General features: G+C 52.7%; 2 protein-coding genes and 1 pseudogene across 4 annotated transcripts in view; 1 reads left to right on the top strand and 2 right to left on the bottom strand.

Moving 5' to 3' along the window:
* The window catches only part of LOC309870608 (glucokinase regulatory protein-like), an 878156-nt pseudogene that overhangs the window by 324510 nt on the left and 540624 nt on the right, over positions 1–13022 (bottom strand). The gene's annotated exons all lie outside the window — the stretch shown is intronic.
* PREB (prolactin regulatory element binding) lies at positions 1219–5312 on the top strand. 2 transcript variants are annotated; one of them, XM_082745142.1, is made up of 9 exons: positions 1219–1620; positions 2204–2396; positions 2795–3015; positions 3200–3280; positions 3380–3504; positions 3702–3875; positions 4019–4091; positions 4289–4448; positions 4617–5312. In XM_082745142.1, exons 1-9 carry the CDS (start codon positions 1486–1488, stop codon positions 4709–4711), a joined length of 1257 nt encoding a protein of 418 aa, XP_082601268.1. In that variant the 5' UTR covers positions 1219–1485; the 3' UTR covers positions 4712–5312. The 2 variants fall into 2 exon arrangements, with proteins under 2 accessions (XP_082601268.1, XP_082601269.1); XM_082745143.1 differs by lacking the exon at positions 4289–4448 and having other exon boundaries at positions 1252–1620.
* Positions 4786–10873, bottom strand: ABHD1 (abhydrolase domain containing 1). The gene is given in 13 exon segments (XM_082745256.1): positions 4786–5484; positions 5612–5659; positions 5662–5710; positions 5712–5777; positions 5880–5928; positions 6090–6263; positions 6358–6470; positions 6610–6655; positions 6843–6872; positions 6874–6971; positions 6975–7017; positions 7608–7762; positions 10711–10873. Coding segments are annotated over 13 exon segments (1134 nt in total). The 5' UTR covers positions 10825–10873; the 3' UTR covers positions 4786–5335.

Genomic DNA, 13022 nt, shown 5'->3' with positions numbered 1-13022 from the left:
AGTTTTCTGCTGAGCAGACACAGGAGGTTGCTGAACCTACTGGAGACCACAATTAAGCAAAGAGAGGGACGGTCAAAGGAAACAGGGTGGCTAGGAGAGTAGGTGTCACGTACCTGAGGAGGGCATGGGATCCATAAGGCCTGAGCACCTGAGATGTGCAGAGGGCTCTGTGAGGCCCTTCACACATTTAATTTAATTTGGTGGAACGGATAATGGCATTCCCAAAGATGAAGCCACTGGGCTCCTTCCTCTGAGTGCACCTTAGGTTAACAAGGTTGTTTACTTAGGCAGCCAGGGGAGCAGCAGGAGGTGTCTCCTTGAAGGGACAGACATTCCTAAGATTCACTTGCAGAGAAACATTAAGAATCTAATGTTGAGGGGCACCTGGGTGGCTGAGTAGATTAAGCCGCTGCCTTCGGCTCAGGTCATGATCTCAGTGTCCTGGGATTGAGCTCCTCGTCGGGCTTTGCTCAGCAGGGAGCCTGCTCTCTCTCTCTCTCTCTGCCTGACTCTCTGCCTACTTGTGATCTCTCTGTCAAATAAATAAATAAGATCTTAAAAAAAAAAAAATCTAATGTTGAAGATCGGAAACCCAAGGGGGGCCCTCAGGAAGATGGAAATGCCAGGCAGAAAAGAGACCTGCCCTGCCTGGGCGCTAAATTGCCTCCCTCTGAGGGTGTCAGCTGGGTGCAGCCCCTCCCAAACCCTTGAAAGAAGGACTAGCCTGCAGTACTGCAAGAATGCCCAATTCTCAAACGGGAGCGATTTCTTCAAACCAGAAAGTGGTGGATTGAGGATTTAAAGCCAGTTTTATTTTAAAGTCCACGCTGCCTTCATCAGAAGGCAAAAGACACCATTCATTCAACACCAAATGTTGAATTTCCAAGGTGTGTGACCTGGAACAAATCACTTCCACTCTGGGATAAAAGGTAAGGGCTGGGCTTGTGTATCACTCGTGAAATGGGACAGCCCTAACCAAGGATTTTTTTTAAATAATGCTTACCCACTGAGCCATCCAGGGCCCCCAAAATCTCTTAGCTTTTATTTGCTCCCCTCCTCCGGAAACAACAACCAAGACCCTGGACGCCGAGCCTGCCTTCCCGCCCTGCACAAACATGGTGGAGGCTGACGTCACACGGTGGACGGAATCCTGGGGCGGGAGTCGGGTCACCGGCCGGCTAATGCTGACGCGTATTGGCGGTCTTGCGCCTGCGCAAGGAGAGCCGCGGGCTAGGTGCGCGTGCGCACTGCGCGACAACCCGACCGGGTTCGGACGGGGGGTGGGGCGGAGATCCGGATCCCTGAGCGTTGTTTTGGCGAATCTGTGGGTTAGAGTTTTGGCAGCTCGGAGGGTGTGAGAGAGGAGTCGGGAAGTCTCCTGACCGCCACGGGACCAAGTTAAATAGCGGCCGGGACGGGGGTCGAAAGCGGGCGCGGCATGTCCCGGGTACTGCGGTACTTCCAGTGAAGCGCGCCGGGAGCAGGATGGGCCGGCGTCGGGCGCCGGAGCTGTACCGGGCCCCGTTCCCGTTGTATGCGCTTCAGGTCGACCCCAGCGCCGGGCTCCTCATCGCTGCAGGCGGAGGAGGCGCTGCCAAGACGGGCATAAAGAATGGCGTGGTGAGAGCTCAGGGCCACTGGGGCAGGGTCACGCCAGGGGTGATGGTGGTAGGGGGTCTGGGGGATGGCCGCACCTCAGGCTTCAGACCTTGCCTCTCCTCGGTGGGAAGCTGGGCTTTTCCGTGCCCGGGCGCGAGTTTCAGCTAAGAACTTACTCACCAGGAACTCCTAAGGTAGAGTAAAACCCAATATACAGCTCCTCTTAGGCAGGAACTTCAGCTTCAACTCGACCTCAAGGGCAGCTCCAGGGGTCTTACCGTGGTCTTCTCTGGGGAGGCCACAATGACTTTTCCCACTGCTTTCAAGCAGTGGCAGGAGTGGTGCGTTTGGCCTTTAGGCTAGGTTTCTTCACTCCTCTGAGAGTCACCCTATTATTTTTGTAAACTGGAGGTATTAATCCCAGCCCTGCTTGCTGTACAGATTCCTGTGGTTTGAAAGAAACAAAGATAGGGAGAGAAGCAAGCAGGCTGGAAAAAACCTTTTAAAGTAGAAAGTGCAGTAACCAAAGGGGTCGGGCTTTAGACTATAGGATGTAAGTCTGGGCACCCCTAAGCCTTGTTCATCCTGGTTCTCTCTTCCACAGCACTTTCTACAGCTAGAGCAGATTAATGGGCGCCTGGGTGCCTCTTTGCTACACTCGCATGACACAGAGACGCGGGCTACCATGAACTTGGCGCTGGCTGGTAACATCCTTGCCGCAGGGCAGGATGCCCACTGTCATCTCCTGCGCTTCCAGACCCATCAGCAGAAGGGCAAAACCAAAGCAGAAAAGGCAGGTGAGAAGCTCCCTCTTTAGCTTTGGGGAAAGGGTTAAATGAGTAAGGTCACTTATGTTGGGGGGGGGGGCACCTGGGTGTCTCAGTGGGTTAGGCCTCTGCCTTTGGCTCAGATCATGATCTCAGAGTCCTGGGATCGAACCCCATATCGGGCTCTCTGCTGGGTGGGGAGCCTGCTTCCCCCCACCCCCTCTGCCTACTCATGATCTCTGTCTGTCAATAAATAAGTAAAACCTAAAAAAAAAAAAAAAGATCACTTAATGTTGGTTTCTAAAAAAAAGTGGGGCTGGAAGTGTGGGTTATGGTAGCCGGCAAGAAGCCAGATGTTTACTACTAGGGAGGAGACCAGTACTACTTACTATAGAAGCCCGGAATCTGGCAGGCTCTCTGTGTTGCAGCTTCCAAGGAGCAGGGGCCTCGACAGAGGAAAGGGGCAGCTCCAGTAGAGAAGGCGTCTGGAGCTGAAACACACCAGGAGGGGATAGAACTCACTGTAGAGAATTTGCAAGCGGTGCAGACAGACTTCAGCCCTGAACCGTTTCAGAAAGTTGTATGCTTCAACCATGACAACACCCTGCTTGCCACTGGAGGGACGGATGGCTACGTTCGTATCTGGAAGGTGTGGTTTTGGGGGTTAGGGGATCCATGTCTGTAGCAGCAAGGCCAGAATTGTGAGAAACCAAACATGGGTTCTGGGAAACTTGTGAGTGAAGCCTGCACTGGGTGGCAGAAAAGAAGATGGGTGGGGCTCATGGCGGCTGGTCAGGTACTTGGGGGTAACGATGCTGGTGGTTTGGCTGCAGGTACCCAGCCTAGAGAAAGTTCTGGAGTTCAGAGCCCACGAAGGAGAGATTGAGGACCTGGCTTTGGGGCCTGATGGCAAGGTGAGGAAGTGAGAGGGCGGAGAAAGGAGGTGATTATGCTGCTTGTCCAATAGGTGGATCCCCTAACTGTCCATCCTTGGAATCTTGATTCCTGACTAGTTGGTAACTGTGGGCTGGGACCTTAAGGCCTCCGTGTGGCAGAAGGATCAGCTGGTGACACAGCTGCACTGGCAAGAAAACGGACCCACCTTTTCTAACACGCCTTACCGCTACCAGGCCTGCAGGTGTGAGACCCCAGAGGGTAGCTAAAAGAGGCACAGCCTAGATGTGGGGGAGTGGGAAGAGACTGGGGGGAAGCTGGGGAGGATTGCCGTCTTGGTGGGCTTTACCCCAGGCCTGACCAGGGTACAGGAGGGCACAGACCTCTGAGAAGGGCCGAGCAGAGCCCAGGAGCTGAATGGCCTCTCGCCTGGCCCCCCAGGTTTGGGCAGGTTCCAGACCAACCCACCAGGCTGCGACTCTTCACAGTGCAAATACCCCACAAGCGTCTGCGCCAGCCCCCACCGTGCTACCTCACAGCCTGGGATGGCTCCACCTTCCTGCCCCTTCGGACCAAGCCCTGTGGCCATGAAGTCATCTCCTGCCTTAGTGTCAGGTGTGAGGCAGTGGTGGTTTGACTGGTTGAGGGATGTGTGGGGGAGCTCGGGAAGGTGTCGGGTCTGAGGCTCTGAAGATCGCTGTTAGTGAGTGTTGCTGCACAGGCCTCCAGAACAGTGACCACTTTATTGTTTGTTGCAGTGAATCGGGTACCTTCCTAGGCCTGGGCACAGTCACTGGCTCTGTTGCCATCTACATAGCTTTCTCTCTCCAGGTAAGGTGTAGAGCCCGGAGCGCTCTTCAGCAGGTGGGGGGTGGGGAGGAGTGGCTTTCTAGGCCTGCTTCAGTCTAAGGGTTCGGGAAGGAGTCTGGCCCAGGCCATAGAGGGAAGGCCATCTGGGGACAGGGAGCATGTTTTCCAGAAGGAATATCTCCAACTGGGTTGTCCCTCACTAGTTCTTTTGTCTCCAGCGCCTCTACTATGTGAGGGAGGCTCATGGCATTGTCGTGACGGATGTGGCCTTTCTACCTGAGAAGGGTCGTGGCCCAGAGCTCCTTGGGTTCCATGAAACTGCTCTGTTCTCTGTCGCTGTGGACAGTCGCTGCCAGCTGCATCTGCTGCCGTCGCGGAGTGAGTCCGGGGGGTGGGCGGTACCAGTCTTCCTCTAGCTGTAGCAGAAACTTGCCCCCGGCAGAACGGGCTGCTTGTTTGTAGCCATCTGCCCCCTTCTTGAAGTCTTCTGTTCTTAGGGCTGCGAAGTCCCTTTGCCTTCTGACTTCTTTCCTTTCCCTCGTGCAGGGAGTGTTCCTGTGTGGCTGCTGCTCGTGCTGTGTGTCGGGCTTATTGTTATGACCATCGTGCTGCTCCAGACTGTCTTTCCAGGTTTTCTTTAGCCCTCGTGCTCCTGGGGAGTCAGGGGCCTGGACACTGCCGTCTTCTACACCAGAGTGGAGGCCTGGACCCCGTTGCTCACCCCACCTGCATCCACGGTTGGGGTTGCTTCTCAGGAGACCGATGCGCACTGCCTGCCCCGCCCAGCGAAAGTTTGGCTGTGGCCCTGGGTGACTCTGAGTCCTGGGAGCCCTTCATTCTTCATCCGTGAAGCCGTCCAGGATAGTGGTATCTGCAGCCCGGGCCAGGCCACCTGCATCCTTTTGTCTGCCTAACAGAGGCTCCAGAGTTGAGCTTGTCCTCTCTCCAGAAACATGTGAGGATGCCCAAGACCCCAGAGGTACTGCTGTCCATCAGCTGCTCTTCACGTGAGCCCCTGGTGTTTGCTTGGGCAAGCACTGGCCTGGGACTTGTAGTGAGGGAAGGAAGGGGCAAAGGAAGACCCAGGCTGTCGTCTCTGGGTCCAGCTGGTAGCTCCAAGCCAGCTCGGCTACGTATACAGTAAGTTCCTGGATGGTCTACCCTAATCTTGAGGAAAGGGAAAATGAACCTCTACCCATTTTTCAGGAAAAGTTGGTATTTAATAAATAAGCGAAGACGGAATTAAGACCCTGGTGGTACTTCTGTCAGCTCTTGCCTCTGTTGGAAGGTAAGAGGTCCCCGAGGTTGAGCAGGTCCGATGGGTGCTGGAAGACGGCTCTGGCATACTGATGTAAGAGGCGGGTCATGTAGCAGTGCGACGTGGGAGAGCGTTGGACAGCCTGTATGGGAAGGGCTTGGGGAGGGATTGGAAAGGAGGTCAGGAACCTGGGCCTTTCCTGAGAGTCCAGGCTCTTTCTGCTTGGACCTCATGGCCCATTTTTCCCTAGGACCTCTAAAGCATCCAGATTCAAGGTGCTCACCGCAGATGGTGGAGAAGGGGTCGTCAGCTCTGTTGAGGCAGAGCACAAGGTCTGGATGGCATCTACCTTGGTTCTTGGGCTAGCTGCTTGGTCGTAGGTTAACACAGTCTTGATAGCCAAAGGCCACAGTGGTGTAGCATTCATCAAACTGGCGGATTGTGCAGGCCTGCCTGTGGTAGGGGGTGGGGTGGGGTAGGCCAGGATGAGGCTAGGGAATAAAAAAATACCGAACAACTTTGGGCGAGGGGTGCTGGTTGAGAGACTATACCTGTAGCACGAAGTCTACGTTCACCGCCTTTTCCATCACCTTTCTGTTTCTGCAAAAGAGTTCATAGAGGTTTGCCTCTGCTGGATCTGACCCTGTCTGTCTCATGAGTGAGCAAACTCAGAGACCTGACCTGACCAGAGACCTGGGAGAACCTGGTCTGTCTGCCACCCCACCCTGTCTGCTGCCTCCTCCCACTTCCCAAGACCCTGCCGGTTCACAGTGTGGCAGAGCTCAGCAGTGAGGCACTGTTGGAAGAGCAGTGAGTTGAGTGGAGTCTCCAGGGAGCGTGTGGTCTCAGAGGAATCCCAGCATGCAGACAGAGTTAGTGCCACCACCAGCCCTGAAGCCTGCCCTGTTCGGGCTCGGTGGTTCAGCACTAATATCCTGAAGGATATTAGCAGGGGCGCAGGAGAGAGGAAGAGAGCACGGAGGAGGAAGCGAAGACTGGGCCTGTGGGGCAAGTCCAGACAACCTTTACCCTCCAAGAGAGCTGCCCACAGCCAGGAGTGGAGCTCGGGAGTAGCGGTGCTTTATGTGGTTCACGACCATCTCCAGACCTTCAGTGTTGCTGGCAGGAAAGACCCTGTGGGTCTGAGGCATTGGGTAGGGAGGGAGGCCTGGCCAGCAGGCAGAAGGGTGGCAGGGACATGGAAGGAGGAAGGTAGGTAGAACCCCAGGCCCAAGGATCTGTGAAGGGAGAAGGGCTGGAAGGAGCGAGGCGGGCACTCACCAGCAGTTCTTCCCCGCGGCAGCCCCAGTTACTAAATACAACAGCTCTGTGGCACACACAGGTACATCTCAGCTAGAGCCTCTCCTTCTGGTAGCCTTCAGAAAAACCCCAGTCAGAAGGTGCCCTTCATATAATATAGTGCCTTCTCCCCAGAGGTGTCAGGGTCTTCACTGCCTTCCCTATTACAAGTTCTCAGCCACCATCCACTTCCTCTGGACTTGAACCATCCTTACCTGTAACCATCCCTCAGAGCTTGGCTAGTGGGAGATAGAGGAGTCCTGGCTACTGCCCGTGATGCTGGGAAGTAATAACGCAACGGGCTGGGTAGTATCAGGGTGCTGACTGCTGCCGCGCAGGCCAGCTCAGTCTATCAGGACCTGGCCTCTGTCTGGGGTTTGGAGGACTTCACTGTGGTTTTAAAGAAAACGGCACACAAAGAAACTATTAGGATCTAGGATCTCCGTATACTTCGGAAGGTTTACCTCTCTTCCCCAATAAACAACTCCCAAACCTTCCCATCAGCATCATTTCAGGGTATACATTATGCAAGACATTAGTGTCCTAACAAAGTGTGTGGCGCCCGGTGGCTCAGTCAGTTAAGTATCTGCCTTTGGCTCAGGTCATGATCCCAGGGTCATGGGATCAAGCCCAACGTCAGGCTCCCTGCTCAGTGGGGAGTCTGCTGCTCCGTCTGCCCCGCCACCCTGCTCGTCTTCTCTCTTTCTGTCTTTCTTTTCATAATGCGCTCTCTCTCAAATAAGTAAGTAATAGCTTAAAAAAAAAAATAAATAAATAAATAACAAGCTGTAATGGGATATATAAGATTAAATATTACCTCATGGTTGAGCAATTAAATAGCCCTTCCATATAACCCGCTCTGATTGTTGTCCCCGCACACCGGGGTAGATGGAGCAAAGATTGCCTTCAGGTTCACGAAGGCAGGCAGGGGATTCCTCTGTAGTTGCAGCCTCTTGTTTACCCCCTCTGTCCCTTCTTACCTCCAGTAAGGGACTGGAGGCTGGGACTGCAGTAGGACTCGGAAGATGGTTTGTAGCCGCCCCTCAAAATACCATAGTGTAGGGTAGAAAGTCTCCAGAGTGACTGGACAGTGTTGCTCCAGGAAGGCCAGAAACCCAGTCACCAGCGGAGACCCCTGCAACCACGACACAGTCTGCCCCACCCCCCAGCTGGTTTGTAAGGCCAGTGAGGTGCCCGACACCAGCGTGACCCCTCTCCAGAGGCTGGCCTCTGGCAATGAGAAATCGAGCACACCTTGGCCCAGAATGGCCATGTCACTACTGTGAATAGAGTCCAGCGAGAGCCCACAAGGACCGTAGTCCCCAGCCTGACTCTGAACCGACTCCTTGCCAGGGCTGGGAGCAGCGGCGGCTGACTGAGTGCTAACTCTCTCACTCAGCCTATCCGTGCCCCAGCCCTATTTTGGAGAGAGCAGGTAAGATACATGGCCCAGCTGATTCCTTGTGGAAAGTTCGGTTAGCATCCTGGTCAGAGGCTGAAGTACAGCACCATTCAGTCTATGACTTTTGCCCTGCAGTTGAATTATCCACACTGGCATCTTCCTAAAACCAGCCCTGGCCAATCCGCTTCCTGGCTTTGCACCGCATTGCCACATACGTTCCCTATGGCATGTGCTCACGTTCAAAGACTTTGACCACAGCGCCTCATTGTCTTACTCATGGGGCCAAGAACATACTGCCAAGGAGGAACAGATTTTTCTTCTTTCAAGCCAGCCAAAGCAAAGGTAACAGAGGTAGTATGACAGGGATAGATCAGTGGGGAGTTGGCCCTGACTTTTCGACGCCTCTGCTGGTTCTTCTGGACACAAATCAAGTGAATGAGAGGACCTAGCCACATAGAAGGCTTACGAAAAAGGTATGCTATAGAAAGTCGAAAGGCCTCAGGCTCAAGAAATACAAATTACATTTCTGTTGTGAGCCCTAAGGAACCCTATGATCAGATTTCTAGTAGGTCTTCTGCAGGAGCAGTACTCAAAAAAGGCTAGGTAGGGGCACCTGGGTGGCTCAGTGGGTTAAGCCGCTGCCTTCGGCTCAGGTCATGATCTCAGGGCCCTGGGATCGAGTCCCGCATCGGGCTCTCTGCTCAGCAGGGAGTCTGCTTCCTCCTTCTCTCTGCCTGCCTCTCTGCCTACTTGTGGTCTCTCTCTGTCAAATAAATAAATAAAATCTTTAAAAAAAAAAAAAAAGGCTAGGTATATTATGAACTGGAGAGGCCATCTCAAGATGTGACTTGTACCCTGCTCTTGAGGCCCTGGAATAATGGTGCTTGTGATTCGTTGTGTGCTATGTGCAGGTACTAGGCTAAGCCCAACCTCATGGGCTAGGATATTTATAAACAAGGAAACTATGTCAGATGAAGTCATTTGCCCAAAGTCACACAGCTAGCAAGAGGCAAAGTGGATGGAATTCGCAATTAAAGTATTACCACCAATACCAGTAAGAACTGTTGAGTGCGTATGTTTCAAGCATTGTGCTAGGCACTTACATGATTATATCCTGTGATTTTCACAATAGTTCTTTGGCATAATCCTGTGATTCCCCTATGGGAATAGGTTTGAATGTTGAGTAAGTTAGCTTGCCAAAGACAGCTGGTGGCAGAGTTGGGATTCAACCCAGGTCTGACTCTAGAGCTCATGCTTTTAGTCATTATGCTCTATTACCTCTCATTGCCAGGATTTTGAGTTGTTATCAATTTATGGAATCCCTGATCAAACAGCTCAGCAGTAGAGAACAAATTAGGTCACAGGTTAATTTCATTTTAGCTCTAGTGGAGAGTTTCTTGACTCATTTTTGAGAGGCCATTGGTCTCTGTGGATGAATCGATACTAGTCCATTACCATGCTGGACAATCCAAATTCCTTAGGACTTTCAGGATGCACTTTTCCTGCTGTTTAACCAGTATATGGAAGTCAAGGAAAGATCTGGAATATAAAGAGGCAGAGGTCTCTGACTTCTCTGTGGCTGGTTGAAAACGGGAAAATGGTTAGTTAAGGAGAGTTTTGGTCTGAAATGACTTTTTTTTTTAAAGATATTTATTTGACAGACAGAGATCACAAGTAGGCAGAAATGCAGGCAGAGAGAGAGGGGGAAGCAGCAGGGCATGCGGGACTCAATCCCAGGACCCTGGTATCATGACCTGAGCCAAAGGCAGAGGCTTTAACCCATTGAGCCACCCAGGTGTCCCTGAAATGACTGACTTTTGAAATTAGGCATAGAAGGTAAGATTTATAGGGTACTGTGGGGTTTGGTTCTTTAAAGGCAGACAATACATGCAAATGTAAAAAGCTCTGAAAAGCTAGGTAATATTTAAATTCCCTGTATATCTTTTTTAAGGGCTTGAATCAGTGGGTTTTGTATTAGACTCAGTTACCTAGAACAATTTAATGAAGATTTAAAAGATTTAGGTTTTTCTGGATATGTAAATTTTGTATCTTATCTAAATTTCAGTGGGAAAAATCTCTTCAGAATTTCCCATTGCACCGTACATACATGGAGAGCCTAGAAGTTAAAACAGGGCAGAATGAACGACAGGGTTATCCATTAGTCCTGAGCCAGGCGGGGAATCTCCACCAGCCTTTAGGATAGGCAAGGCCTTACTAAGCTGGTGGGGAGGTAGGAATCAGCCAGAGCCACACAGGCCTCCAGTTCCTTTATTCGGTGAGGCTAGTGAGAAACTCAGCTGGACTGCCTTTTTAAGACGAGGAAAGCATCTCCCTGACACCTCAGGATACCTTCTAATCCGCCCTCCCCCAAACATTTGCCCGCATCCTTGGGGAGCAGCACGCCTCCGCTGCCTGCAAGGCCAAGCTGGTATGGGGCGCATACAGGATGCAGAGAATCTAGGCTGGCAAGGAACCCACATCCTCCGTTAGACGATCCAGCAAGGCAGGGCGCTGCTGCAGTGCTCGGCAGGGCTGCTGGTGGCCTGGGGGCATCAAATTTCACCTGTTGGGGGAGGCCCAATCATGCCCCCTCCCACAAAGGGCTCGAGCTTCTGGCAGGAAGCAGCCCCTTAGGCCTGAGGATCCTAAACGCGGTGGCCAGAGTCTGGGCCCGCACCCACCTGGGGCACAGATCTCCAGCAGTAGCCCAGGCAGAGGGTGGCGCCAAGGCCTAAAAGCAGAGAGAAGGGCCCTGGCCAGGGGCCATTCTGCGGGCCCTGGGAGGAGCTCGGCATCTTGGGTGGTTGGGCTCCGATCCCCAAGTCCCTGATAGGGGGTCCAGCACCCGGCCCCGCCGGTTACACGCCGTGCCCGGCAAGTGCAGGGTCGGCCTCCGTGGCTGGCCGGTGCAGGGTCCGGAGCCCGCCCCCCACCGCTGGGCCCCGTGGCAGGCGTGGTGGGGGCAGGTGCTGGGCTGAGCCGAGTCACCTGCAAATGGCCTTCCCAGGGGGAGCACGCCTGGACGCCTCCTGCTTCCCACCTCGTGGTCACCAGTGGTGCCGCCCCTTGCGAGGACCCGCGGCCTCCCCACAGCCGCCATCAGGGTAAGAGCTTCCTCCTGAGCCTGCTCCAGAGCCTGCCTGGGCCCCGCGAGGTAGGCAGCCTGGGCGTGGTCCCCAGTCACTGGCACCCAGGACACGGCCACTCCTGCAGTGACATCCTGTGACCTTCACACTCAGGGCATGGCCACTCACCTTGTGACAACACTGCTGTCCCACCGTGTTCGGCCATTCACAGTGGCCTTCCCATACTGGACACAGCCATTACCGCTGTGACACCCCCTGCTGTCACTTAGGCCTCAGCTATTGAGTGCATGGCATTCTACATAGAGTCAGACACACACAGAGGTTACAGTCACACAGTGTCACTCTGTGCTGTCTCCTCTAATCCCCATCAAGGAAGGGCAATGGATATGTACTCAGTGGATATGTACTTTGTACCAGGCACTTGGGAAACCCCAGGATGCGGTTCCCTGTCATTACTGGAATATGGAAACAAGTATGTGATCTAACAGCAGTGGTTCTCAACCTTGACTGAAGATCAGAATCATCTGGGAGTTCTAAAAACTACCAGTGCGCATGCCTCGCCCCCTGCTATGTAGTTGGTCTGGAGAGGAGCCTCGGTGTTGATATAACTTCGTTCTCTGTAAGATTCAAATGTACAGTCAGGGTTGAACCCCTGCCATAGGGCACGGGACTGGGTAAGGGAAGTAGAGCTGCGTGAGAGCACTGAGGAGGGTGCCCAAACTCCGCGGGTCAGAGGAAGTGTACCCAGATGTTAAATGATGATACATTTAAGGTGAAACCAAAAAACAAGTAGGAGTTTCCCAGGCAAAGGAGAGCTGGGGAGAGAACATTCCAGGAGTGGAAACAGCGTAAGCGAAAGCCTGGATGTTGAGAGACTTCTTAAAGGAACCAAAAGAAATCTGGTGTGTCTGCAGCATACGAGATGGTCAAGAATCAGAAAGTGAGCAGCTACACAAAGGACGTTAGAGTTTAAACTAAGGGTGGAGGAAAGCCATCAAAGAGTTTTACTAAGGGGTGGGCGACATGACTAGAACCGTGTTTTAGAAGAATTCATTCAGGCAGCTTGGAGGATGGATTAGAGGAGGCTGAGAAAGGAAACAGGCCAGTTAGGCTGTTAAGAGAACTCTGGAATGGCAGGTGGCTGCCTGGCCTTGAGGACACTCCTAAGAGGAGTGAAGATCTTTAAGACAGGAGGCAGAATTGGTAGGACCTGGTGGTACACTGGAAGCTGGGGGAGAAGGAGAAATCATGAAGGACTCCCAGGTTTCTGACCGTATGACTCAGGGGTGCAAGGCTGTGCCAGTCCCTGTGACAGGGGACTGCGACAGAGCCAAGAGGAAGGAGGTTTGAGGAGAAAGGATTTGTTCTGACTAGACACATAGAGGTTAGTGTGCTGGTAGATGTTCTAGTTGTGTTTTCTTAAATTCTGTATTTGTCTACTTGGCATCCGTGAGTCACAGCCCAAGTTGGCATCTCACCTGCAATCCAGAGCCCATACTCTGACCTGCTTCTTTAATCTAATTCTCACTCAATAAACTAATATTTCCCCTGTCCTAAATCAACCCAGGGTCAGGTATCTGATAACTAGGAATAGTTCCTGTGTCCCAAAGCCTGCCTGACTGACTCCAACTAGCCAATCCTAAACTGTCTGCCTTGCCTTGCCTTTCCCATTTAGCAAAGGCCATGGCCTAGGCCTTCCCCCTTGCTCCTTTCTGCCCTCTATACTGGTGCCTCTCCCTGCCATCCTGTGTGGTGAACTGTGCCTCTAGTTTCTAGGGGAACTGTAACATTAAATGTTTCAGTGGCATTGAGTTCTCCGTCACCTATATAAATTAAAATCTAGGCACAAATTAAAGGATGTTCAATTCCCAAAGTGGTCTGGGGCTTGGAGATTGGAATTTGAGATT

The sequence above is a fragment of the Mustela nivalis genome, assembly GCF_964662115.1.
Source record: "Mustela nivalis genome assembly, chromosome: 8".
NCBI lineage: Eukaryota > Metazoa > Chordata > Mammalia > Carnivora > Mustelidae > Mustela > Mustela nivalis.
Note: the sequence above shows the minus strand (reverse complement) of the source record. Positions and strands in the feature narration are given on the sequence as shown.